Raw genomic sequence first — 25400 nt, 5'->3', positions numbered from 1 at the left:
ATTAAAAATATCACAAAAATAATATATAAAACTTTGTGTTCTGAATTTAAACTATGAGGGATAGTATATGAATATACAGTTGAGTCATGTGTGACTATGGATAGTTTTAGTTAATTTTTGTTACTTGTTTCCCTTTAGTCATCAAGGGTTCATATTACTAGAGCTGTCTTGGAGCAGTTTTTATCCTTTGCAAAATACCTTGATGGTTTATCTCATGGAGCACCTTTACTGAAGCAGCTTTGCGACCACATTTTATTTAACCCAGCCATCTGGATACACACACCTGCAAAGGTTTGACTTTTGTATTGATTCATTTTATTTTAGTATAATGTTATACTGTATAATGACTGGCTCCAAGGTATACAGTTATAACTAAATATTTAGGGCTATTTTACAGTCATTCCACCACTGTTATATTAGCATGAGAGATAAAAATATTAAATGTGTAAATATAAAATTAATTACTTAAAATTAAGCTTTAGATAATACTGGTATAGCTATGATGTTATCTGGTATGATTCATAACTTTTCAGTAAAATATTTGTATACTGATTATTGAAAGAGGAGGAAAATAAAAAGTGCTAATTGTACCATGACTGCTAGAATCATTCTGATTCTGAAATTGCTTTCATTTTAGACACAATTTATATTATGCCACATAAATAATATTTGTTCTTAAATAAGAATATACATAGAATAGATATTTTTCTAAAGTTGAGATAAAAGTCTTAAATGTAGTCCTTTTATGTACTGATGGTATCAGTAATGAGGGGTATTTTGACTTCAGGTATCTTACAATTTTAAAATCTTCTATTTAACTGGATACTATTTGAGTTGCTTTTTATTGAAGTTCATTATATTATGTGTTGGATCAAACACATGAGCTCTGGGCATATTTGATAGTAGCTCTGAATAACTCCTGAAAGTACTTTCCTTAAGAGTGTTAGGGTGTTGCTGGCTCATACTTTTGTTTTGTTTTGTTTTGTTTTGTTTTTGCCAGTCCTGGGCCTTGGACTCAGGGCCTGAGCACTGTCCCTGGCTTCTTCCTGCTCAAGGCTAGCACTCTGCCGCTTGAGCCACAGCGCCACTTCCGGCCATTTTCTGTATATGTGGTGCTGGGGAATCAAACCCAGGGCCTCATGTATACGAGGCAAGCACTCTTGCCACTAGGCCATATCCCCAGCCCTGGCTCATACTTTTGTAATCCTCGCAACCAGGAGCCGGAGATCCAAGGATAGCCATGGGAAGCTGGCCTGGGCGAAGTCCCAGAGAATCTTACCTCCAATAAACTACCAAAAAAACAAAACAGAACAGAAAACTCATAGAAGTGGAGCGTGACTCAAGAGGTAGAGCTCTAGCCTTGAGCATAGAAGCTCAAGTCAAGTCCCAGGACCAACACAAAGGAAAAGAAAGTATTAGTGTAGCTGATTGAAAATAGTTGGATTTTACCACTGGATTAATATCTGATTAGATTAGAATTATTGGTCACTACCTATTACCTTTATAGTATTCTTTCTTTCTATTCTTCCTTCTCTTTTTTCTTTTGCTCTTTTCTCTTCCTCCCTCCTTCCCTCCCTCCCTTCCTCCTTCCCTCCCTCCCTTCCTCCCTCCCTCCCCATCTCTCTATATTATTTATTTATTGTCAAAGTGATGTACAGAGGGGTTACAGTTACATATGTAAGGCAGTGAGTACATTTCTTATCAAACTTATTACTCCTCCCTCATTTTTCTCCTCCTTTCCCCCCTTTCCAATTCCCTCCCCCCGACTTGTACAGTTGGTTTACAGCCTATAGTTTTGTAAGTATTGATGCTGTATTGGTTTGCCTTTTACCCTTTGTCTCTCAATTTGGATGTTCCCCTTCCATTCCCTAATTCTGATAAGCATGTATACAATACCCAGGATACCAAACTCAGTTACAGTGACATCAAGGATGAAACCATGGGGAAGAAAGATGAAAGAAAAAGGCATAATTTCAGATGGTGCATTGAAAATAACAGCAACTATGATTAACCAGTTATTTCCATAACTTGGGTTTCATTTCCCTTAGCATCATCTTATGTGTTCGTATATACCTACCTATTGAAATATTTTGATCTTCTGCTAGGACTATCCTAGACATGTAACTATTACCAATGAGGGAAACTATAGAGTCTGTGTTCCTTTGAATGTGGCTCACTTCACTTAGTATGTTTTTTCCCCCAAATCTTTCCATTTCCTTCCGAATGGGGCAATGTCATTCTTTCTGAGGGAACCATAGAGTTCCATTGTGTATATGTACCACATTTTCTTGATACATTCCTCTACTGAGGTACACTTGGCTTTTCTGTATGCAAACCATGTGAACAGCGAGGCTGTAATCAGGAAAGCAACTACTACTTTTTCTTTAGCCTCAAAAAGTTAAAAATAGTTAGAAATAATCTTATTCAAAGAAGAGACGTGAAAGACCTCTATGATGAAAACTTTAAAAACCTGAAAAACTAAGGAAATAGAAAAATCTCCCATGATCCTGGATTGGGAAGATTAACATTGTGAACATGGCAATACTGCCAAAGGCAGTGTACAAATTCAATGCTATTCCCATCAATATCCCAAAGCCATTCTTTAATGAAATAGAGGAAGCAATCTAAACATTCATATGGAACAACAAAAGACCCAAGATAGCGAGAGGAATATCAATATCAAACTTCAAACTCTATTACAAAGATATAATAATGAAAACATCTTGGTATTAGCACAAGAAAGGTCTAAGGACCAACAGAATAGAACTGAAGGCCCAGAAATGAACCCGCAGACCTATGGCCACTTAATCTTTGATAAAGGAGCTGAAAAAAATAGGAAGAATGACAGCCTCTTTAACAAATGGTGATGGCAAAATTGGTTATTAAACACCTGTAACAAACTAACACTAGATCCTTATATATCACCCTGCACCAGAATCAATTCCAAATGAATGAAAGACCTCAAGGTAAAATCAGATACCCTGAAAACATTGCAGGAAGGAATAAGAGAAACACTTGGTCTCCTTGGCACAGGTTGAAACTTTCTTAATAAAGGCCCAGAAAAACAACAAATCAAAGAAAAGTTGGGCAAGTGGGATTGCATCAAACTGCAGTGCTTCTCGATGGCAAAGGACATAGCTAGCAAGATAAACAGAAAGAAAATCCTCAGATTGGGAGAAGATCTTCACTGGCCATACAACAGACAAGGGTGTCATATCTAAAATATACTTAGAACTCAAAAAATTAAGTTCCCTACAGTATCATACGTTGGGCATTGGATACATTTCTTGTACTGTTTGTTGCCTTGATACTGTAACCTCTCTGTACATCAGTTTGATAATAAAAATTTGAGAAAAAAAAAAGAAGAAAAAAATTACGTTCCCTAAAACAAATCCTCAAATAAACAACTGCCCCCTTAAGAAATGGGCTAAAGACTTAAAGAGAGACTTCTCTGCAGGAAGTGAGAATGGCCAAGAGGCACATGAAGAAGTGCTCTATATCACTGGTTATAATAGAAATACAAATCAAAACAACATTGAGATTCCACCTCAGCCCAGTAAGAATGTCCATTATGGAGAAACTAATAACAACAGATGCTGGCAGGGATGTGGCCAAAAGGGAGCCTACTATACTCTTGGTAGGAGTGTAAACTTGTTCAACTACTTGTTCAACTACTCTGGAAAGCAGTGGGGGTTCCTGCAAAGGCTAAACATACAGCTCCCCTATTACCCAGCTACCAGCACAACACAACTATGTTTATCACAGCACAATTTACCTCCCTCCTTTCCTTCCTCCCTTCTTTCCTTCCTTCTTTCTTCTTTTTGTACCTAGACATTGCTCAAACTCAGGGCATACATGCTTTTCCTGTGCTTTGTTAACTCAATGCTAGCAATCTAGCCACAACTCCATTTGGGGCTTTTTTTATAGTAGTTTATTGGAGTCTCACAGACTTTGTTCCCCATGTTGGCTTTGAAAAGTGATATTCAAATTTCAGCCCTTTGAGTAGCTAGGTTTAAATATGTGAGCAACTGGTACTTGGCTATTATTCTTATTAACAATTTACTCAGTTTTGATTACTGCTATTAAAATAAGTGGTGTTAGAATCAATTATATTAGGACTGGTTGTATTTTGAACATTTTCTTTTAAAATTAATAATAACAAGAAAAGTTATTTTCAAACTTATAGGCCCTCATTTCTTGGTATTCAGTAATTTTTATTGCAATTAAATTTAAATTTGCAGTTATAAGTCCTGGAAACGTTTTTTTGTGTTAGTAATCTGGCCATTTTCTGTATTAGGTTCAACTTTCCTTATATACCTATTTATCTGCTGAATTTATTGGAACTGCTACCATCTACACAACCATCCGGAGAGTAGGAACAGTATTACAGCTAATGCATACATTAAAATATTACTACTGGGTCATTAATCCTGCTGACAGCAGTGGCATTACTCCTAAAGGATTAGGTAAGTACACCACTCCCAGTGTTTTCACTTCTCTAGGATTTTTCTGTACCCTGAGTACTACCATAGTGAACAGATATGCATGATTATAAAATTATGAATACACTCCTGTCTTATAGAGTAGACTGGTATTGGAATGGCTTATAGTAAACATGTTTATTGCTTCTCAATATTAATTTTTTATTTTTTTCTTATTTATTGTCAAAGTGATGTACAGAGATGTTACAGTTTAATATGTTAGGCATTGGGTACATTTCTTGTACTGTTTGTTACCTCCTCCCTCAGTCCTCCCTCCCCCTTCCCCCTTTCCCTCTCCCCCTCTGAGTTGTTCAGTTGGTTTACACCAAATGGCTTTGCAAGTATTGCTTTTGTAGTCGTTTGTCTTTTTATACTTGATCTCTCAATTTTGATATTCCCTTTCACTTCCCTAGTTCTAATACCAGTATATACAATTTCCAATGTACTCAGATAAGATACAGTGATAGTGCAGGTACAACCACAGGAAGGCGATACAAGAGGATCATCAACAATAGAAGCTATGGTTTCACATGGCATGTTGAAAGTAATTACAACAGTGATATGTCACTCGTTTCCATAACATGGAGTTCATTTCACTTAGCATTATCTTATGCATTCATAAGGGCATAGCTTTTAGGCTCTTGTGATCCTCTGCTGTGACTAGCCTAAACCTGTGCTAATTATTCCCTATGAGGGAGACCATAGAGTCCATGTTTCTTTAGGTCTGGCTCACTTCACTTAGTATAACTTTTTCCAAGTCCTTCCATTTCCTTACAAATGGGGCAATGTCATTCTTTATGATAGAGGCATAAAATTCCATTGTGTATATGTACCACATTTTCCTGATCCATTTGTCTAATGAGGGGCATCTGGTTGGTTCCATATTTTAGCTATGTCAAATTGTACTGCGATGAACATTGTTGTGCTGGTGGCTTTAGTGGGTTCTTATTTGTGGTCTTTTGGGTAGATGCCCAAAAGTGGGGCTGCTGGGTCATAAGGGAGCTCTATACTTAGCCTTCTGAGGAATCTCCATACTGCTTTCCAGAGTGGCTGAACCAGTTCACATTCCCACCAACAATGAAGTAGGGTTCCCTTTTGACCACATCCCCTCCAACATTTATTATTGTTAGTTTTCTTGACAAAGGACATTCTTACTGGGGTGAGATGGAATCTCAATGTTGTTTTGATTTGCATTTCTTTTAGGGCCATTGATGCAAAGCACTTTTTCATATGTCTCTTGGCCATTCTCATTTCCTCATCAGAGAAGTCTCTTTTTAAGTCTTTAGCCCACTTGTTGAGGGGGCTATTGGTTCTTTGCAGTTTTGTTTTGGAGGAATTTAATTTTTTTAGTTTTGCATATATTTTAGATATGAGGCCTTTGTCCGTTGTATGGCCAGTAAAAATCTTTTCCCAATCTGTGGGCGTTCTATTTATCTTGCGAGCGATGTCCTTTGCCCTGCAGAAGCTCTGCAGTTTGATGCAGTCACATTTGTCCATCCTTTCTTTGATTTGTAGCATTTCTGGGTCTTTGTTAAGGAAATTCCATCCTGTGCCAAGGAACCTAGTGTTTCTCCTACTCCTTTTAGTGTTTTCAGGGTATCTTTTAATTTCAATATTAAATGTTTTAGGACTAAAAATGAGTTTGAAAAAAAAAAGTCTTCATTGTAACCTTGATTTACTTTTTAGGTTCAGGAAAATATGCTTCTTATATTAAAAACTGGCGAATGGTCAGGCAGTGGTGACCCTTGCTAGTGAGGAAGCTAGATCTGTGGATTTTGATTTGAAGCCAGCCCAGGCAGGAAAGTCCACCTCCAAATAACCCCTATGAAGCCAGAAGTAGAGAAATGGCTCTAGTGATAGAGTGCTAGCTGTGAGTAAAAAAGCTCAAAGATAGTTCCCAGACCTTGATTTCAAGCCCCAGAACCAGCACAAAAGCAAAACAAAACACCCCAGACTGATTAATTATATTACTTACTAACAATGTTCTAATACATTTGCTTTCATTGTTTCAGAGAGGTACCTTTCTTTGCATTTTTATTTCCAGTCCATCCTTTGTTCTGAAGGCAGTTGTAATAGAAACTAACTTAACCCTTAAAATCCAGTGGTCTAGTTCTACTTTTCTTCTCGAAATTTACTTCCTTTTCTTCTCTTCCATTTCCTTTCTGTCTTTCCTTTTTCCCATTTGCCCCCTACCTTTTTTCTCTACTTTCGTAGTTCTCTCCCTTTCTCTTTCCTTCCTTCTTCTCATGGCCTTGCCCTGATAGAGCAAGTACCCTCCTCCATGAGCCACTTCTCAATCATTTTTGTTTCTTTTTTCTTAGTGTTTTTTATTTTTAGATAGTGTTTCATGATTTTGCTGTGAGCCATGATCCTGTTGTCTTCACCTCCTATAACTTGTTGCAGACATGTTCCACTACACTCTTCTCACGGTGTTTTACTTTATGTTCTAAAAACAGAAGCCAAATTTAGCAATTACATAAAATTATAGAAGAAACATTATCAAAGAAAAGCATTATTCATAAGCCAAACTATACAAATAACTGTCCTTACAAATTTGGTATCTTCTTTTTCATTGTTTGTTATTATTAAAATATATGAATTTAGACATTTAGACAAAACTATGATTAGACCCTTTAGACATTATTACAAAATTAAGATTTTCTTCATTTTCTTTTTCACCTCTCTATAGTAAGAGGATTGAGTATTTGTATTGTTTCAGTAGTTTATAAAAATGCAGTATTTACATTATATTTATAGCTTATTCAATAAATATCAGGACCAAATACTTCTTTATGTGTAGTTTCTTTCTTTATTTAGAATTGTTGAGAAGGGGCTAATAACACATTTTAAGCTTTTTTCTGAAATATATTTGTTTATATTTCAGTAGTAGCGTGTTAGGAATGCATTTCTTTTGGATAAAGGAAATAGCATTTCACAATTTTAATTTTTTTAATGTGAATTTCCTTTTATTTCAGGGACAAGGCTATAATGATTGTTATTCTTACTCTGACCTAGTTTATCTTTTTAGGACTTCTTCAGTGTTTTAAGTTTGCTGTGATTAAAGTCTATTAAATTCATGACACAAGTTGGATTCTATGCTATACACTTGACAATGTGTAATACGTTTACTAACATACAGTGTGTTTAGATACATACGTAGACACATACATAGACTATCTTTATACACCCATGTTGTTACTGTCATGCTGTTTTATACATTAAGAAATGCATCCAGGAGCTGGTGGCTCATGCCTGTAATCCTCGCTACTCAGGAGGCTGAGAGCTGAGGATCACGGTTCAAAGACAGCTCAGGCAGGAAAGTGCATGAGTCTCTTATCTCCAGTCAGTCACTGGAAAACTGGAAGTGGTGCTGTAGCTCAAAGTGGTAGACCACTAGCCTTGAACAAAAGAGCTTAGGGATAGTACGTGGGCCCTGACTGCAAGACCCCAACCAAAAAAAAAAAAAAGAAAGAAATGGAAAGTTAGTAGAGTGACGTCATTGAAATTTGAATCATCTTTTAGAACTCTTTTTTTTTCTTAAATACTATACTATATTCTGCCTAGCAAGCAGTATAATCACAAATGTTAATTTCTAGTATCAAACATTGATTTCTCATTTTAGAAATGTTTATAGGGAAATTGCTTAGAGAAAATAAAAATATGATTTAAAAATTTTATGAGAGTTATGAAAAGAACTCTCATGTGCCCTTGTCATTTTCCATTATCTAACCTTTTACCTCATATGCTTTATCATTCTGTTACTCTCTTTTTATGGACCTTCTATATACTGTATACTTTTTCTATCAATTGAGAATAAATTGTACAGGTGATTCCTCCTCACTATCTGTTAAATATGATAAGGTTAAAATAAAGAAATTAACCTTAATGCAAGTAACTCAAATACCTCACTGAGATTCTACTAATTATCCCAATCATTTTTTTCTAGGAAAAAAAGACTTTTCCTTAAATGCCTTTTGCAGTTCTATATTGCACTGTCTTACTTTGTTGCTTTAACATTCTTTTGTGGAGTAGTTCTTTTATCTTTCATAACCTTGACATTTTTAAAGAATACAAGAAATTACTTTTTCAGAATGCCCCTAATTTGGATTTGTTAAATATTTGCTCATAATGATTAATATTTTTATTTTGCCAGGAATTACAGAAAACTCATTATGCTTTGTCTCATTGTGTCATGTCAAGGAGGTACATGATGTTCAGTTGTCTTGCCACAAGTGATTTTAACTTTGAACATTTGATGAAAAGTTGTTTTCTATGTTTTTTTCAGCATAAAATGACTATTTGTCCTTCAAAACTAAATAGTAGTTGGTGGAAAAGACAGACTACATATTCTACATATTCTGTTCTTCAACAAAGCTTTCCCTACTTGTTTTAGTTCATAGATAAATCATGCTGGAATTGATCTTTCTGGAATGGCTGACAAATACTAATTCTAGAAAGAACTTATTTTAGCCGTTTATTATTTTTCATTTTTATATTATTATTGGGTCATGGTGACTATTTTATTCAATCTGTTTTATCAATACGTGTCATGTTTTCTTTGCAAAGTGCCATACTTTAAGTGTTTTGGGCTTACATTACTGTAATGGCTATGTAGCCCTGTCATTTGTATTTAGAAATAATTGTGCATAGTATAAAATGAATATGTTTGGTTTGTACCAGTGAAACTAATAAAAACAGATAGCATGGCATATTTGGCCCAGACTATACTTGTTACATCACTTGAGGTTTGCTGTTATTAATTTTGTTTGTTCTTTTCACTTTAATGTTTGGATTGTTGCATATTTGTCCAATAGGAACTTTCATGTGGATTTATTTGATTATGATATAGTTGAACCACTTGTTTGACATTGTGAAGTATTACTCTTACCTTTCATGCTTTATGTTTTCTTATTCTACTTTGTGAAACCAGTGTTTTAACATTTATTTTTTGGTAGTACTATGGATTGATGACTTCCGAGCTTGTATGCTTGTTAAGAAGGAATAGTAAGACTTGATCCATGACTCCTAGCTTTTTGCTTTTATTCATTTGTCGAAAAGAGTCTCTTTCTGTCTAGGCCAGCCTGAATTGTGATCTTCCTATTCATGCTTTCTGTAGTTAGGATGACAAACATGTACTACCACATACATACACTTTAACGATTGAGATGCCATCATGCAAACTTTTTGCCTGAGTTTGGCTTAGAATCAAATCCTTTTCATCTGAGCCTCCCTCATAGCTAGTATGGGTAAAGCCATCATATCATACCCAATTCCCTTGTTTAACATTGCAGGAACAGCTCTTGCTGCCTCCTCAATCTGAATTGTTTCTTTAGTGTTGATTACCATACTGGCTCTCTGATCCTTGGAATGATTAATCCTGTAATTTCTTGCCATCCTTTGTTGCCTCCTTGCTTCTGTTAGCCCCTTCATGTCTCCTTGGTCCCTGGTGCTTTCTAGACCTTGGCTCAGGGGCTTCACTGGTTCCAACCACCTCAAGAAGAGGGAACTGAGAGAACTAATAAAGGAATTTTAATGAAAACTGACAGCAAAGTAAAACAATTATTTTTGTTTCTGATATAATTTATTCTTTGAATCTGACATTTTAGTTTTCAGATTAATTCTATTATTTTAGAGAATGTGACATTCTGGCTTGAATATTTTAACTTATAATAGTATGATGCCCCTCCCCTCATTTTTCTGTTTTATTCTAGATGGGCCCCGGCCATCACAAAAAGAAATTATATCACTTCGAGCATTTATGCTGCTTTTTCTGAAACAGCTCATACTGAAGGTAAAATAATTTATGTAACTCATCATTGCAAAACAAAGGTGAAAAGAAACTTTCGTTATACTTCTATAATTTTTGTCATTAAGTTAGCAAAGACTGCCTTTCATGAATTACTTTCAAAATTCCATGCACCTTAGTATCAGCTTTTTAAACTTAAGTTATGGTTAAATGTTCCATGGTAAGGATTAAAGTACAAAGAGACAAGGACTGTTTTAACAAGAATTGAGCATAAATATTTTATCCTATAAAATATTCTTTGTTTCAGTTTATGAAAATTTATATAATAAATGTAGGACAGAATTATTTTCAAGGTTGCAATGAAGACCAAGGGAAAGTAAAGACAAAAGTGTTCGATAATATGTAAAAAGTATTGTTTTAAGGAAATACTATTTGGAAAATAGTAATAAGAATATTTCTGATGACTATATTTTAATGTTATCAAATATTAATGAAGATAATTTTCTAACTAAAATATTTAACTTAAAATAATATAGTCTATTGATTATAAAGGTTTTAATATTTTAATTAAGCATTACCTCTTCACAGTTGTTCTTAGTTTCTGTAAAATTCATCATTTTGATGCTTTTCTTTAAGGTTTTAATTTTAGACTTAAATACTATTTTTTTAATTAGGATCGAGGGGTTAAAGAAGATGAACTTCAGAGTATATTAAATTACCTACTTACAATGCATGAGGTAGGCCATATGGTGGGTCTTCTACATTACTTTATTCAACATTTTAGAATTATAATTTTAACTCAATAAATATTATGATTCTTATTGTGCAGGATGAAAATATCCATGATGTGTTACAGTTACTAGTAGCCTTAATGTCAGAACACCCGGCATCAATGATACCAGCATTTGATCAAAGAAATGGAATAAGGTATGATTATGATAATAGTAGTATTAATTGTTAATAGAATACAATTATGCATTCTAGAATGTCCTCTGTTCTTTTAATGTTTGAATACATATAACAGAAAACATGCACATAAGAAAGAAATGGAAAAGTTGCTATTAATCCTTTGATATGGAATTTGATGAAATTTATGGAAAATTGCATAAGAAAGACATTTTAAAATTAGTAAGAACATATTATTTTACAAGATAAGAGCCTTTACTATGTCAACAATAAAAAAAGACACAAGAGCAAAACAATGGAGCCCAAGAGATAAGATATAGGCCACATTTTCATTTATTTATTTGTTTGTTTATTGTTGTCAGTACTTAAGCTTAAACTCAGGGAGTTAGAGTGTGGACTTGGTTGGCTCTTTTTAAAAAATATTTTGATTATCTTTAATTAGTTATACAAAGGAGTTGGCATTTAACAAAACAGTTCATTAATACCAAATACTTTGATTGTCTTCACTTTGGATATCTCACCTATCCTTCCACTACTCATCTCTTCCCTTCCTCTTTTTAATTTTTGTGGCATAGACATTGGATTCTTGTCTGCATTACCCTTTCTTCTTCATATTCCCCTTGAGTTCCCTACCCCTTTCAATTATATGTTTTCTTACGCTTTATTTTGCTGAACTTTCATTTTGGCTTTCTAAGGATTTACACTATTTAAGATCTCCCTTAAATCTACCAGAGAGATAAAAAGAATATTTTTCCCCCTTACATTGAAAGCTAGATTTAGCATACAAATTCATAGGTAAATTATGTTGCGTTGCATACAAGATTATACAAAATGTATTAACTGAAATTGCTTGGCATGTGTGTGTGAGTGTGTGTATTCGTCTGTCTTGGAGCTTGAACTCAAGGTTTGGGTGTCCCTGAGCATCTTTTTGCTCAAGGCTAATAAAGCTCTACCACTTGAGCTACAGCTCCACTTCTGGCTCTGTGGTAATTGGAGAGAAGAGTCTCAGTGACTTTCCTGCCTGGTCTGCCTTCAAACCTTGATTCTCAGATCTCAGCCTCCTGAGTAGCTAGGATTGCAGGTGAAGTTCTCGCCTTCATATGTCTTTGAATTGAACATTTCTGTTCAGTGTATTGAAAGAAACTAGTTTACAAATAACCAATCACACTGCCCTTTGTGTGTGCATTTGAAGGTTAATTTTAAAGATTAGTGAAATGTGTTATTCTATAATTTATGCAAAGAATTATAAAAATCTCAGAATAATTTAAATTATAAAACTTAGTAATTTATTTGTAAAATATCAAATGTTTTAAAGATTAATAAACTTTAAAAGATCATTATTTATTTTTAGGGTGATCTACAAATTGTTGGCTTCAAAAAGTGAAAGCATATGGGTTCAAGCTCTGAAGGTTCTGGGATACTTTTTGAAACATTTAGGTCACAAGTAAGTATATTCTTATGAGAAATTATAGAAATGAACATTGAAATTAATTTTTGTTTTGTATGTAATACATAATGACTCAGATTTGACTGAATGGAAAATAGAAAATGGTAATAGTTTATACGATGTTTTATAACAATGCTTATTAATAGTAAGTTGTAATATACAATTGTAATTAAAGTAAAATAGTTTATTTATATTTTCTTCCAGAGAAGGATGTTCACTTTAAGAATCTAATATATTTTATCAAGATACATTTTTTTGTTAAATTTTTATTGTCATACTGAGGTACAGAGAGGTTACACTTTCATATATTAGGCATTGGATACATTTCTTGTACTGTTTGTTACCTTCTCCCTCATTCCCCCTCCCCTTTCCCTTCTCCCCCCATGAGTTGTTCAGTTCATTTATACCAAACAGTTTTGCAAGTATTGCTTTTGTAATCATTTGTCTTTTTTTACCCTGTGTCTCTCGATTTGGTATTCCCTTTCTATTTCCTAGTTCTAATACCAGTATACACAGTTTCCAATGTACTCAGAGAAGATACACAGATAGTGCAGGTACAACCATAGGAAGGGGATACAAAAGGATCATCAATAATAGAAGCTACGGTTTCGCATCCCATGTTGAAAGTAATTACAACAGTGATATGACAGTCGTTTCCATAACATGGAGTTCATTTCACTTAGCCTCCTCTTCTGTGTTCATAAGGGCTATTGGGCTGTTGTGATCCTCTGCTGTGACTAGCCTAAACCTGTGCTAATTATTCCCTATGAGGGAGACCATAGAGTCCATGTTTCTTTGGGTCTGGCTCACTGATGAGGAAAAGAGAATGGCCAAGAGTCATATGAAAAAGTGCTCTACATCACTGGCCATAAAAGAAATGCAAATCAAAACAACATTGAGATTCCATCTCACCCCAGTAAGAATGTCCTATATCAAGAAAACTAACAATAACAAATGTTGGAGGGGATGTAGCCAAAAGGGAACCCTCCTTCATTGTTGGTGGGAATGTAAACTGGTTCAGCCACTCTGGCAAGCAGTATGGAGATTCCTCAGAAGGCTAAGTATAGAGCTCCCTCATGACCCAGCAGCCCCACTTTTGGGCATCTACCCAAAAGACCACAAACAAGAAGACACTAAATTCACCAGTACAACAATGTTCATCGCAGCACAGTTGTCATAGCTAGAATTTGGAACCAACCCAGATGCCCCTCATTAGACAAATGGATCAGGAAAATGTGGTACATATACACAATGGAATTTTATGCCTCTATCTGAAAAAAAGGTAAAATTTTTATTAGTACAATTTTAGTGAAAGCTTTCTTGATTCATAATAAAAACTGTATGTTAACTTGTACCTGAGAAGTAACCCTAACTTGCATCCTGAATTTTTAGTTGTTTGTATTTTTTCTAATAGTCATTTTTATTATGTTTGCAACTTTTACATTATATAGTAATTCATTTCTTCACCCAAATATGGAATTTAAATAACTTTGGAGCATTAGTTTTTCTATAGCAACAAATAGATATTTAATGTTTGTATTGCTTACTATACTCTTTATTTCATAAATACTACTTAACAAATCTATACAATTTCTGTACAATGAACCTAAGAAAGCAGTACTATTATTGCTATATAGGTTTATTCCTAGAATATTAGTTATACTAATTTTTCTGGTGCTTATATCATGAGGAGTTTACTACTAACAGTTATAAAATTGTACAAAATCATTACTAGGCATATAGACATGCTGAATAGTAGTTTTAGGTATTTATTTCTTTGATATCAAAATAAAATAAGGGAGAATGAAGTTATTATAGATGTAGGGAATAATTCAAACTAAGCCCTGACTATAGAGAATGGTTCCATACAGAATGTATACATTAAGTTATAGAACTGTTGATTTAAATTTTCTTACATAAAAGAGATGGGCTCAGATTTAAAGGCTTTGCCTCAAAATGAACACTTTAAAAAATACCAAAAGGAGCCAGGCATCCCACCTGTAATCCTAGCACCTCAAGAGTCTGAGATCTGAGGATCAATCATAGTCAAAGCCAACCCAGGCAGGAAAAGTCCATGAAACTCTTATCTGCAGTAAATTACTCAAAAATTGGAAGTAACGCTGTAGCTCAAGTGTTAAGAATGCTAGCCTTTGGTCCAAAGGCTCAGGGATAGCACCCACAGTTCAAAGCCTATGACCAGCAACAAACAAACAAACAAATAAAGAAAGAAAGAAATATTTAAAAATATTGAAAATGGAGGAAACTCACAAACAGTACAATTTTTTAAATGACAGGGAAGTACTTGTACAAACATGAATGATTAAGATATTCTATACCTATATATATTTATATTTTCTCTGTAAAATTTATAAATAATACAACAGGACTACAAGATATTTATAGCATATTGTTACCAAGATTGAAGACACATCTCTTAACTAACTCCAAGGTGTAAATTGCCTAATGCTTCAAGATTGGCCAAAAGTATGAAAAATAAATAGAATAGAATAGAGCAAATGATAAAAATGTTGAATGTTAGTAATGTCAAAAACTATTCATAAGGTACTCTTTTTGAAGATCAAAAGTTTACTTGAAGAAGTGAAAAACTCCTTTTATTTGAGGTAATAAATACATTGTGACTGATAGAATCTTTTCCAAATCAAATAAATTGGGTTCAGAAAATCAGAAGATGCAAAGATTATTCAGCTAAGTAATATTTGTAGGCAAAATCTGTCTCTGGTTAGAGAGGTATAGGTTTTAGATCATGAAGGCAGCTAGCTGCCATTGTCTCTTTCCTTGCACACACAGGTATCTTCTAAAAATGGCCTACTTCAGAAAATTTGACTGTCAAAATTTGGGGACAATATCAGTACATTTGTATTAAAAACAAAAAAAAACAACTTGAGATTGGACACTGGGGCCCTCGCCTGTAATCCTAGATATTCAGAAAGCTGAGATCTGAACATTGCAGCCAGCCTGAGCAGAAAAGTCCCTGAAATTCTTATCTCCAATAAACTACTCAGAAAAACCAGAAGTGGTGCTGTGGTTCAAATGGTAGAGTGCCAGCTTTGAACAAAAGAAATTTCGGGACAGCACCCAGGGCCTGAGCTCAAGCCTCAGGACTGACACACACACACACACACACACACACACACACACACACACACACACACACACACACACACACACACCCCAAAACATACCTTGGGGAAAATAAATAAAACTAACCTGTAGATAAAGAACACTTCAGAAAAATATAGTTATGGGTCATCTATAATAATTATGATTTAAAATTTTATCATATACTAAACTAGAGATAAATGAATTGCTTCTGAAGAACAACAGCCAATAAACATAATTGCAAAAACGGCTGAAAGAAATGTTTACAGAAAATGGAAATACTGAATTTTGAAGTAAAACACTTTTAGGAAAAAATGGTATTAGATCAACATACAAATAAAAATAAAATTGGAAGAATTTGAAAGGAAGATGAAATCTGTGGTTACTCAGAAAGATACATAGAAGATAAAAGTGAAAACAGGAAAATATACAAATAGGTGAAAAATCATTGATAAGAACAAAGAGAAGTCTGAACATTTGAATAAGTGATGTTTCCAAATAAGAAAAGCAAAAAACAAAAAAAAGAACAAAATTATAAATATACCTTTATAGTTGCAGAGATTATATGACTACAATGAGTTTAGAGACGCCTGAAGAGAGAATAGTAAGCCCAAAGAGTGAAAGGAATTTCATGTAAGCCGCCAATTGAAATATACATTTTATGGTAAAAAGAGAGTAAATATGCTTAATTTATCATTGCTTATAATAAAATATATTAAACAATGGAGAATTACTTACTATTTTACAATTCCAAATACAAGTTTTTTTTTTCAGAATTTTATATTTGTACTGACAAACCTAAGGAAAAAATACATATAATAGAACTCAAAAAAGTCTGTAAATGTCAGGCCTAACATATTTAAGACCAGGCAAGTTTATTATAAAAGACAAACTAAAATGGTTTTTAAAGTACAGTGTTAGGAAAAAATTCATATTTGATCAGAACAATAAAACCTAGTTATATATATATTAGAAATCTACTCAAAGAAAAGTGATTTCAAAAAAATATGAAAAATGAAAGTAATCTAAAAAGATTCAGAGCAGTAGAATGAGTTATGGTATATGACATAAATGTCAACCATAAGCAGGAAGAATCATTACCTTATTACTTAATCAATTAGTTTGTAAGTCAAAAGCAATAAATATTAGAGAGCTAAGGACACTTTAAAATGTTGAAGGTTTAAGCATTCATAGAGCAGATTTTGCAGGAGACAAACAACCACTTAATAGTTTAAAACTTAAAATAGAGTTTACTAGTATAGTATATGCATGTATGTCATAATGAAAATTTTTACTACATACAATTTAATGTAGGGGCTGGAAATATGGCCTAGTGGTAAAGTCTCGTGTACATGAAGCCCTGGGTTCGATTCCTCAGCACCACATATATAGAAAAAGCCAGAAGTGGCACTGTGACTCAAGTGGCAGAGTGCTAGCCTTGAGCAAAAAGAAGCCAGGGACATTGCTCAGGCCCTGAGTTCAAGCCCCAGACTGTCAAAAAAAACAAAACCAAATACAATTTAATGTATTTAATGTAAACCAATAAAAATTTTAGAATAGACTTTAATTCACCTCTTTTATTCCATAAAATTTCAGAAGGGAAAGAAATCTAAACAGTTAATCTGACTGATATAGATTGATTTCCTTTACCATGTAAGTACAGATTACAAAGTGCTTGTGGAAAATTGGTGAATTTTCAAATGTTGTAATAGACGCCAGAAAATAACTTAAAATATAGAAACCAAACTAGCAAAATCTTGATCTGCCCTGGTATTTTGCTGTCAAAGATCTCTGCATATCAGCTCCTTTCCTCTTCTGCCTTCAACCATACTCCAGAGGTATTTTATCATTAGCTTCATGTGACTGCCAGAGGCTGAGAAGTATTTGAAATATGGGATAATCTCCCTGTCTTTACATTTTTTGGTGGTGCAGTGCAGTGCTAGGAAAGTGGCTTCGAGGCTGTTTAACAGGGCTCACAGTTTGTCAATTTTAACTCAGTAATTAGAGTATACTCGGCCTTACCACACTGGCAGGCATTCAATCATTTTGAATTAAGAGCCATAAGAACTAACCATGACTAAATAATAAAAATAACTCCCGTAAAGGAGCCTTGCTGTCAGAGAAACGAGAGAAAAAGAGTAATCAATTTGTGCTCCCAGTGAATGGAAAATAGGGTGAAAAACGTTTTTGAAAGATCATTTGTGAGTCACATGAAAACTCAGAGTGATATTTTGCCCTTTAGTTCATTCAGAGTTTGCTTTAATTAGTGGACGTGGAAGATCTTAAAGGTTGCGTTAGTACATAATAAAAGATTAAAGGCTTCAGAAAACAGGAGATGTAATTTATGATTAATAAATTTCTTAAATGACAAAAATCATAAATTACACAGTATAGTCTGAAAAACTTTGTACTACTAAAGCTAGAAATGTTGAGAAAAATATGCCAAAATATTTAAATATGTAGGTAAGCCCACAAAAGTAAAAGAAATTTGTACATGCCCCAAATGATAATCACAGAATAAGAAACAATACTTAAGAAACAGGACACTTAAGAAAAACATGAATAAGCATGAGAGACTGTAGTTCTGAGGCAAACATTGAGAAAAGCAGGTTAAAATTCTTCATCATTTGAGCTACAGAAGTAACTTATTATAAAATAAATTCAATAAGCTCTTAAAATATAAGATTTAAAGAGCAGAATGAGATGCAAAGGGAACTGAGTGGAGGAAACAATGACCTAAATTACATAGTAAATTTAGGAAATTAATTAAAATAATAAAAATGCAAGATGGAAGACAAACTATCAAAATGTTTTAATTACATATTACTAATATTGTTTTATTCAGAAATATTTATAATGAAGTTACCTGAAATACATTTTTAATTTTTATGGTTTTTTTCCTTTCATACCTTTCTAATACATATGAATGAAACAATCTTTCATAATTTTATTTAAAGAAAACTATGGTGGGCTTCAGGCTAGGATGGGGATAATGAAGCATTCATAAGAATGTGGGTTTGCCTCCCCAGCACTGTTACCTAGCATTGAATAAAATGATGCAATAAAATTTAATATGAGCTGTTTCTACTATATTTAGTCATATTATCTCTTTCCTTTTCTTCTACTTTCTCTCTAAGGAGAGCTCTATTTTTTTTTTATTATGTTACTTTGGGATAGTAGAATTTTAAAATTTCCACACTGTATTTCCCTGGAAAATTGAATTTGCATATTATGTAACATATAACTCACTAAAACTATTGGTAAAAAAATGAATTAAAAATAATTTGTAATGCCATTGGGGAAAGGTTAAATAAGGAGTGTCAATATTGGCCACTAAATAGATTTTTTTCCCCAACATTAAATACAAATGAAGAATTGAAAGTATTAAGTTTGATAGGCTTTATTCAAGAAAATTAAAATCTCTTCTATCAAAAATGGAATTAAAATTCAAAAAATGAAAACCAAATGTCACTTGCTTGATAACGGATAGCACTTGCCTTGATATTACTAAGATAATTATACTCAGTAGGAAAAAGTTCACAAAGAGGAAAAAATGCTCAGAGGACAGATAATACAAGAGAGTTCTTAGAAATTGTATAAATGCTCAAAAAACTTATGAAGAGGGGCTGGGAATATGGCCTAGTGGCAAGAGTGCTTGCCTTCTACACATGAAGCTCTCGGTTCGATTCCCCAGCACCACATATATGGAAAACGGCCTGAAGGGGTGCTGTGGCTCAGGTGGCAGAGTGCTAGCCTTGAGCGGGAAGAAGCCAGGGATGGTGCTCAGGCCCTGAGTCCAAGGCCCAGGACTGGCCAAAAAAAAAAAACAAAACCAACTTATGAAGAACTAGAAGTATGCCTCAAGTAGTAAAGTGCTTGTTTACCAAGTATGAGTTCCTGAATTCAATCTCCAGCTGCTAATAGAAAAAAAAAATTTAGACTATGTATATTTGCTAGCATTTCTTGACTATGAATAATATGTACTTTTAAAATATCAAATTGACTGTTTTATAGTTAGCATAATTTATGAAGAAATAGGAAAATAAATGATATGATACACATATAATAGATTAATTTTCAAGATATTATAAACATAAAAACGATTTTAATCCACTCATTTAGGGCATAAGAATTTGTCCTATAAAAACAATTTGTCGTAGCTAAAATATGGAACCAACCCAGATGCCCCTCAATAGACGAATGGATCAGGAAAATGTGGTACATATACACAATGGAATTCTAGGCCTCTATCAGAAAGAATGACATTGCCCCATTCGAAGGAAATGGAAGGACTTGGAAAAAAGTATACTAAGTGAAGTGAGCTAGACCCAAAGAAACATGGACTGTATGGTCTCCCTCATAGGGAATAATTAGCACAGGTTTAGGCTAGTCACAGCAGAGGATCACAAGAGCCCAATAGCTATACCCTTATGAACACATAAGATGATACTAAGTGAAATGAACTTCATGTTATGGAAACGAGTGATATATCACTGTTGTAATTACTTTCAACATGCCATGTGAAACTGTAGTTTCTATTGTTGATGATCTGTCAGGATCTGATGGATCCCTTTTTCCCCGATCTCCCGGGGAAAATGCTTGAACCCCAAAAATCTATGAAAGAGTTCTCGGCCTTGCCTTCCGCCGGCAGAAGGCCAAGGCGTACTCTCGTGAACTTGTGCTAAGTTGAGGAAAGGTTGCTGAAGCCTCCCCTTCCCCCAGTCCCCTCACATGTTACCAGGAGCGCCTGGGGGAAGAGGCATGAAGGAAACACCGTGATGGTGTGATGCATCTCAAAGGCTTTAATTTGGGAGGGGGACTTATATGGAGGTAATGCTGGGAAAGAAAGGGGGCTGTCCAAATGGCCAGTCATAAGCTAAAGACCATGTCCATCAGATGATGTCATGAAACTTCCTTTGTGGGTGGGACAATCCCATCATGGTGGCACACACATGTTCGCCCCTCAGGGGCGGGGGGCTTCTTTTCCGGTTGAGGCTGGAAGGTGGGATGGGCTCCCTCCCACACTGTCCCAGGGCTGGGGGGAAAGGCAGCATCTTGCACTTGGAGCCCTTCCTCCATCAAGGCCCAAACAGTCCCCAACAATGATCCTCTTGTATCCCCTTCCTGTGGTTGTACCTGCACTATCACTGTATCTTATCTGAGTACATTGGAAACCGTGTATACTGGTATTAGAACTAGGAAACTGAAAGGGAATACCAAAATCGAGAGACACAGGATAAAAAGACAAACAACTGTAAAAGCAATACTTGCAAAACTGTTTGGTGTAAACCAACTGAACAACTCATGGGGGGAGAGGGAAAAGGGGAGAGAGGAGGGGGGACTGAGGGAGGGGGTAACAAACAGTACAAGAAATGTATCCTATGCCTAACTTATGAAGCTGTAACCTCTCTGTACATCAGTATGACAATAAAAATTTAAAAATACATAAAATAACCATAGTAATGCTAAAGATTTATATTAAGGAAGGATTGTGTATGTTAGAAAAAAACAAGATATAATCTAGCTATACAGTAGTAGTAAGCAGATAAACTACATTTTTGTTACTGGTTTAAATAAAAGGATCTAGTATGTTTACTTAAAGGAAGCAAACGAATTGCCTTATGTAGAATAATGTCTATCATGGTGACTGTTAGGTTTTTAAAGTAGGTAGCCGGTAAAGGAGAATGCCAGGTAGTTTTCGGGCAGGAGAGAAAACTTTATTACCAAACTGCTGGCCTGTGGCCAAGTTGATGCCTGGCTGGAGAGAAGGGGCGACCCCCACCCAGCCTTGCCTTATCTAGGGCAGGGGCAGGGGGTCTGGCCAGGTGGATTAGGATGTGACCTCAGGGAAAGGGGAAGTAACTGCCTCCAGATCTGCTGGTTACCCAGGTAACTGGGTGGAGAGTTAATGATGTGGAGGTGCATCTGCATGGAGCCCTCCTGCGCAGACCTTACAGTGACCTTGTTTAATGTGTCATGTACACATTTCTTTCCATAGTAATTAATCTTTAGGAACATAAATTTATACTTATGATTATTATGTTGAGTTTATGGAAGTGTTTCTTCTTTTTAAAAATACCTATATATATTTCCTGAATTTGTTTCAAAAAGTTTTAAATGATTATCTCCATTACAGAAAAGTAAAACTGATTTACTTTGTGAAAAAGAAAACCACAATGTATTTTAGTGGAGTACTGAGTATTTAGTATATAAATGTACAATTTGCATGAGTAAAAGGATATTATTTTTTAGAAAATATATTACACTCCCAATTCAAGTAGACGGAAGTCTTGTAAATTCAAAAGTTAAAACAAACCAACAATAAACTAGCATCTGATTACACCTTGGCTGCTAAACAGATTTATATTATTTTCTCCAGTAGTGTCAAACTAAAATGTTTCTTGAACTGAATTCATAGAGTAAGGTCTTTGTATCAGAGACCTGTGGGAAACAATGGCATGTCAATGGAACAGGAGCTGATATGCCCATATCCTGCTGACAATTTTTTTTGGCTCCTCCAGCAAAAAATATGTGTGAGTAGTTTTTTGTTTTTTTCCTTTAAATGCAAACTGCAGAAGAAACTGACCCATCTTTTCCATGGTATTTATACAGCATTCTCAAACTTCCCTCAAACTTAGAATTATGCACCTCTGTAAGAATTTACATTGTTGGAGATTAATAGTTTATGAATTTCTCTGGTAGCTGTAGTTAAGTGGCAAAGAAGTTGAAAACCAAAAGGCCCAATTTAGATAAACTGTATTTTTTACTAGTTCTCTTTAGCTGAGAGACATTTCTGAGCAGTGTTTTGGTATTTACTCTTTCCTGATCAGGAGCAGATGAAAGCTCCAGACTTCCTTTTCTTGGAGAAAAACAAAAGCTGTGCTCTCCATCTCGCCCATAATATCTATAAGTCCTGTGATTTGTTTGTTTTAATGGCCAGTTGACTTTTATAATCTTATGTGTTTTTCAAATACACTAACTGGAAAAGCCATAGTTTCCTTCTGTATATAGTTTTGCTGCTTTCTTCCTTGAACTGAAGGGGACTGGGTGTGGGGACCAGCAATCCTGTGTCTTTGTTGTGTGGTATACTACTTGGAGGCTGATATTAGACTAAGGACTTCCAAGTAAATAGCACATGGATAAATGCTTCATCATTTGACTTCTGTATTAAATAAGGTAACTGTAACTGCTATTATATAGAGTCTGTGAACTGTGATAATCAGATCTCAGCCTCCTCAGTAGCTAGGCATTAACTACTGGCACCCAGCTAATTTTTTTTTAACAGTAAAAACATCTTTTAAATAATTGGATGCAATAACTCATTATTTTATATGGTTATGTAATGTGTTTTGTGTTTTAATTTACTTTAATATGTAAAATATTTAAATAGTAGTCTTGGATTTAAAAAAACAGCTGTGTTAAGCATGTTTCTGTAAATGGAAGCTGCTAAAGATAATCTTATGACTCTATATCTGCTTACAAATATCCTTTCTTATCGGAATCACATCATTCATACTACAGTGTTTTATGCTGTTTTTTTCCTCCTTTCTCTACAGGAGAAAAGTTGAAATTATGCACACCCACAGTCTTTTCACTCTTCTTGGAGAAAGACTGATGTTGCATACAAATACTGTGACTGTCACCACATACAACACACTCTATGAGGTAAAATAAAATATGGAATGAAGTTATTTATAGTAGAAAACTCCTGCATTCGTATTGAAGTCAGTCATTAGTCTAAAATGTTAGTTAATTCCAGAAATATCTAAAATAAAGATGCACACATGCTTTGCATTTTTTTCAGTGCACTCACTTGCCAATGTTTTTGTGTTAGTTTAAGGTTTCTTCTGTTTTATTAGTACAGAATGATGAAAGTTGTAATCTTTCATATATAAACTGCACTCATGTACGATATATAATAGTTTTCTTGCCTTTCTCTCCACCCCACTTTCATACACACACACACACACACACACACACACACGCACACACACACACAATTGATACTGAGATAAAATGAGGTAAGAACTACTTGTATTGGTGATATTTGGAAGCTCTTTAAATCTTATTTGAACTTAGCTGTCATTTTCTAAATTACTTCTCATAGATGGCAAGCTATAAAACTTTGAGTACCTTCCTCCTTCCTATCCTCTGTTCTCCCTTTTGTTCTGTTTATTTTAATTTTTTGCTGTTATTGGGCATTAAACTCAGAACTTTGCACTTTCTGAGAAGTGACTCTTTCTCTTCAGCCATGTCCCCAGTCCTTTGTGATTTAGTTACTTTTCAGATAGGGTCTTGCAAGTTTTGCTTGGTCCAACTTCAGACTGTCATCTTCTATGTATGCCACACAGGTATGAACCCAGTTTGTTTGTTTACATGGAGTCTCACCAACTTTTTGCCCATGTGGTTCACTAACCATAATCCTCCCAGCCTTTGCTTCCTTAGTTGCCGGGATTACGAGGCAGAGCCATCACATCTAGGTTTGGGTTTATTATTTTCTATGAAATATAGAGTGCTTGACATTAGCGATTTTAATTTTTTAATGGCATTAGGTTATTATGAGCATTCATTTACATTAACTTTCATTCATTTAGATCAACCTTTATTTTACATTCTTGGAAGGGATTTTCAGTGATTTTTAGTTCTTTTCTCTAGTGTAATTGATGTCAGAGTAACAGCACCTGTTTTTGCATAGGTGTTTATTCTGTTTTTAAGTGTTAAAAATAATCAAAAGAAATAATTGCCAACATGCAAAACCTACATGAACTACAAGTATTGGTGTCTCTAAATAGCTTTATTGGAACTCAGCCACATGGTTTGTTTAGGTATTCTCTGAGGTTGCATTTGCACCATGACAAAGAATATTTGCCATCCTCTCCTGCTGGCTGCTTGGAGGCACAGCAGGAACCAGGGCAGTGCAATTGCTCAGCATCTCATGTGCCTCATGCATTTCCAAACTTTATTTTTTTTTCAGTACCAGTGCATATATTAGTGCATATCATTTTAAAACAAGTGAAACTGGTTCTAATCTCACACTTTTAAGAGACAGTGTATTATTTTGTTATAGATTCTTGGGGGTATCTGTTATAAAAAGTCATGATACTCATGCTAATAGATATCTATAGTGTTGCTAATGCAGTTAGGAAATACAGTTTATCTCCTTTTGACAAGTTTCTTCACAATATCCTTTTAAACTTAAAAGAGGGAAGGGGTGGTATGGTTCAAACGGTAGAGCACTAGCTTTGAGCTGAAGAGCTGAGGAGAGGGCCCAGACCCAGAGTTCAAGCCTCATGACCAACAAAAAAAAAGAAAAAAAAAGGAAAAAACTTATACAGGGCCAGGTACCAATGGCTCACATTTGTAATCCTAGCTACTCAAAGCCAGCCCTGGCTCTTGGGGGTTTTTAGCCCCCCCACCCCACTGCGCCCCCCCCACCTGCGGGAGAGATGGGGAAGACACGCCAGGACCAGAGGAGCCAAGAAAGGAAAGGGCCGACAGACCACCTGCACCCAGCCCTCCCTCGTGGGAGGACAATCAGACGTGTCTGGGAGTCGTAAGGTGCAAGATCTCGTTTATTGAGGAAGTACATCCAGCTAAATAGGGCATAGGAGCAAATCAGGTCAAAGATCAGCAGGAAGGGGAGGGATGTAGCAATGGAAGAGCCAGGGCATCACAGCCCACAGAACTGCCTCTGGGTTCA

At 34.9% G+C, this 25400-nt stretch overlaps 1 protein-coding gene across 11 annotated transcripts in view; it reads left to right on the top strand.

Moving 5' to 3' along the window:
* The window catches only part of Nbea (neurobeachin), a 525681-nt gene that overhangs the window by 104301 nt on the left and 395980 nt on the right, over window positions 1-25400 (top strand). For all 11 annotated transcript variants that reach the window (XM_048341508.1, XM_048341507.1, XM_048341505.1 and 8 more), the window contains 7 exons: window positions 139-291; window positions 4298-4466; window positions 10193-10272; window positions 10902-10964; window positions 11057-11154; window positions 12485-12577; window positions 23257-23365. In XM_048341508.1, the coding sequence (XP_048197465.1) occupies window positions 139-291; window positions 4298-4466; window positions 10193-10272; window positions 10902-10964; window positions 11057-11154; window positions 12485-12577; window positions 23257-23365 (765 nt within the window). The remainder of the gene's footprint in view (window positions 1-138; window positions 292-4297; window positions 4467-10192; window positions 10273-10901; window positions 10965-11056; window positions 11155-12484; window positions 12578-23256; window positions 23366-25400) is intronic.

The sequence above is a fragment of the Perognathus longimembris genome, chromosome 3 (genome assembly GCF_023159225.1).
Source record: "Perognathus longimembris pacificus isolate PPM17 chromosome 3, ASM2315922v1, whole genome shotgun sequence".
Classification (NCBI taxonomy): domain Eukaryota; kingdom Metazoa; phylum Chordata; class Mammalia; order Rodentia; family Heteromyidae; genus Perognathus; species Perognathus longimembris.
Note: the sequence above shows the minus strand (reverse complement) of the source record. Positions and strands in the feature narration are given on the sequence as shown.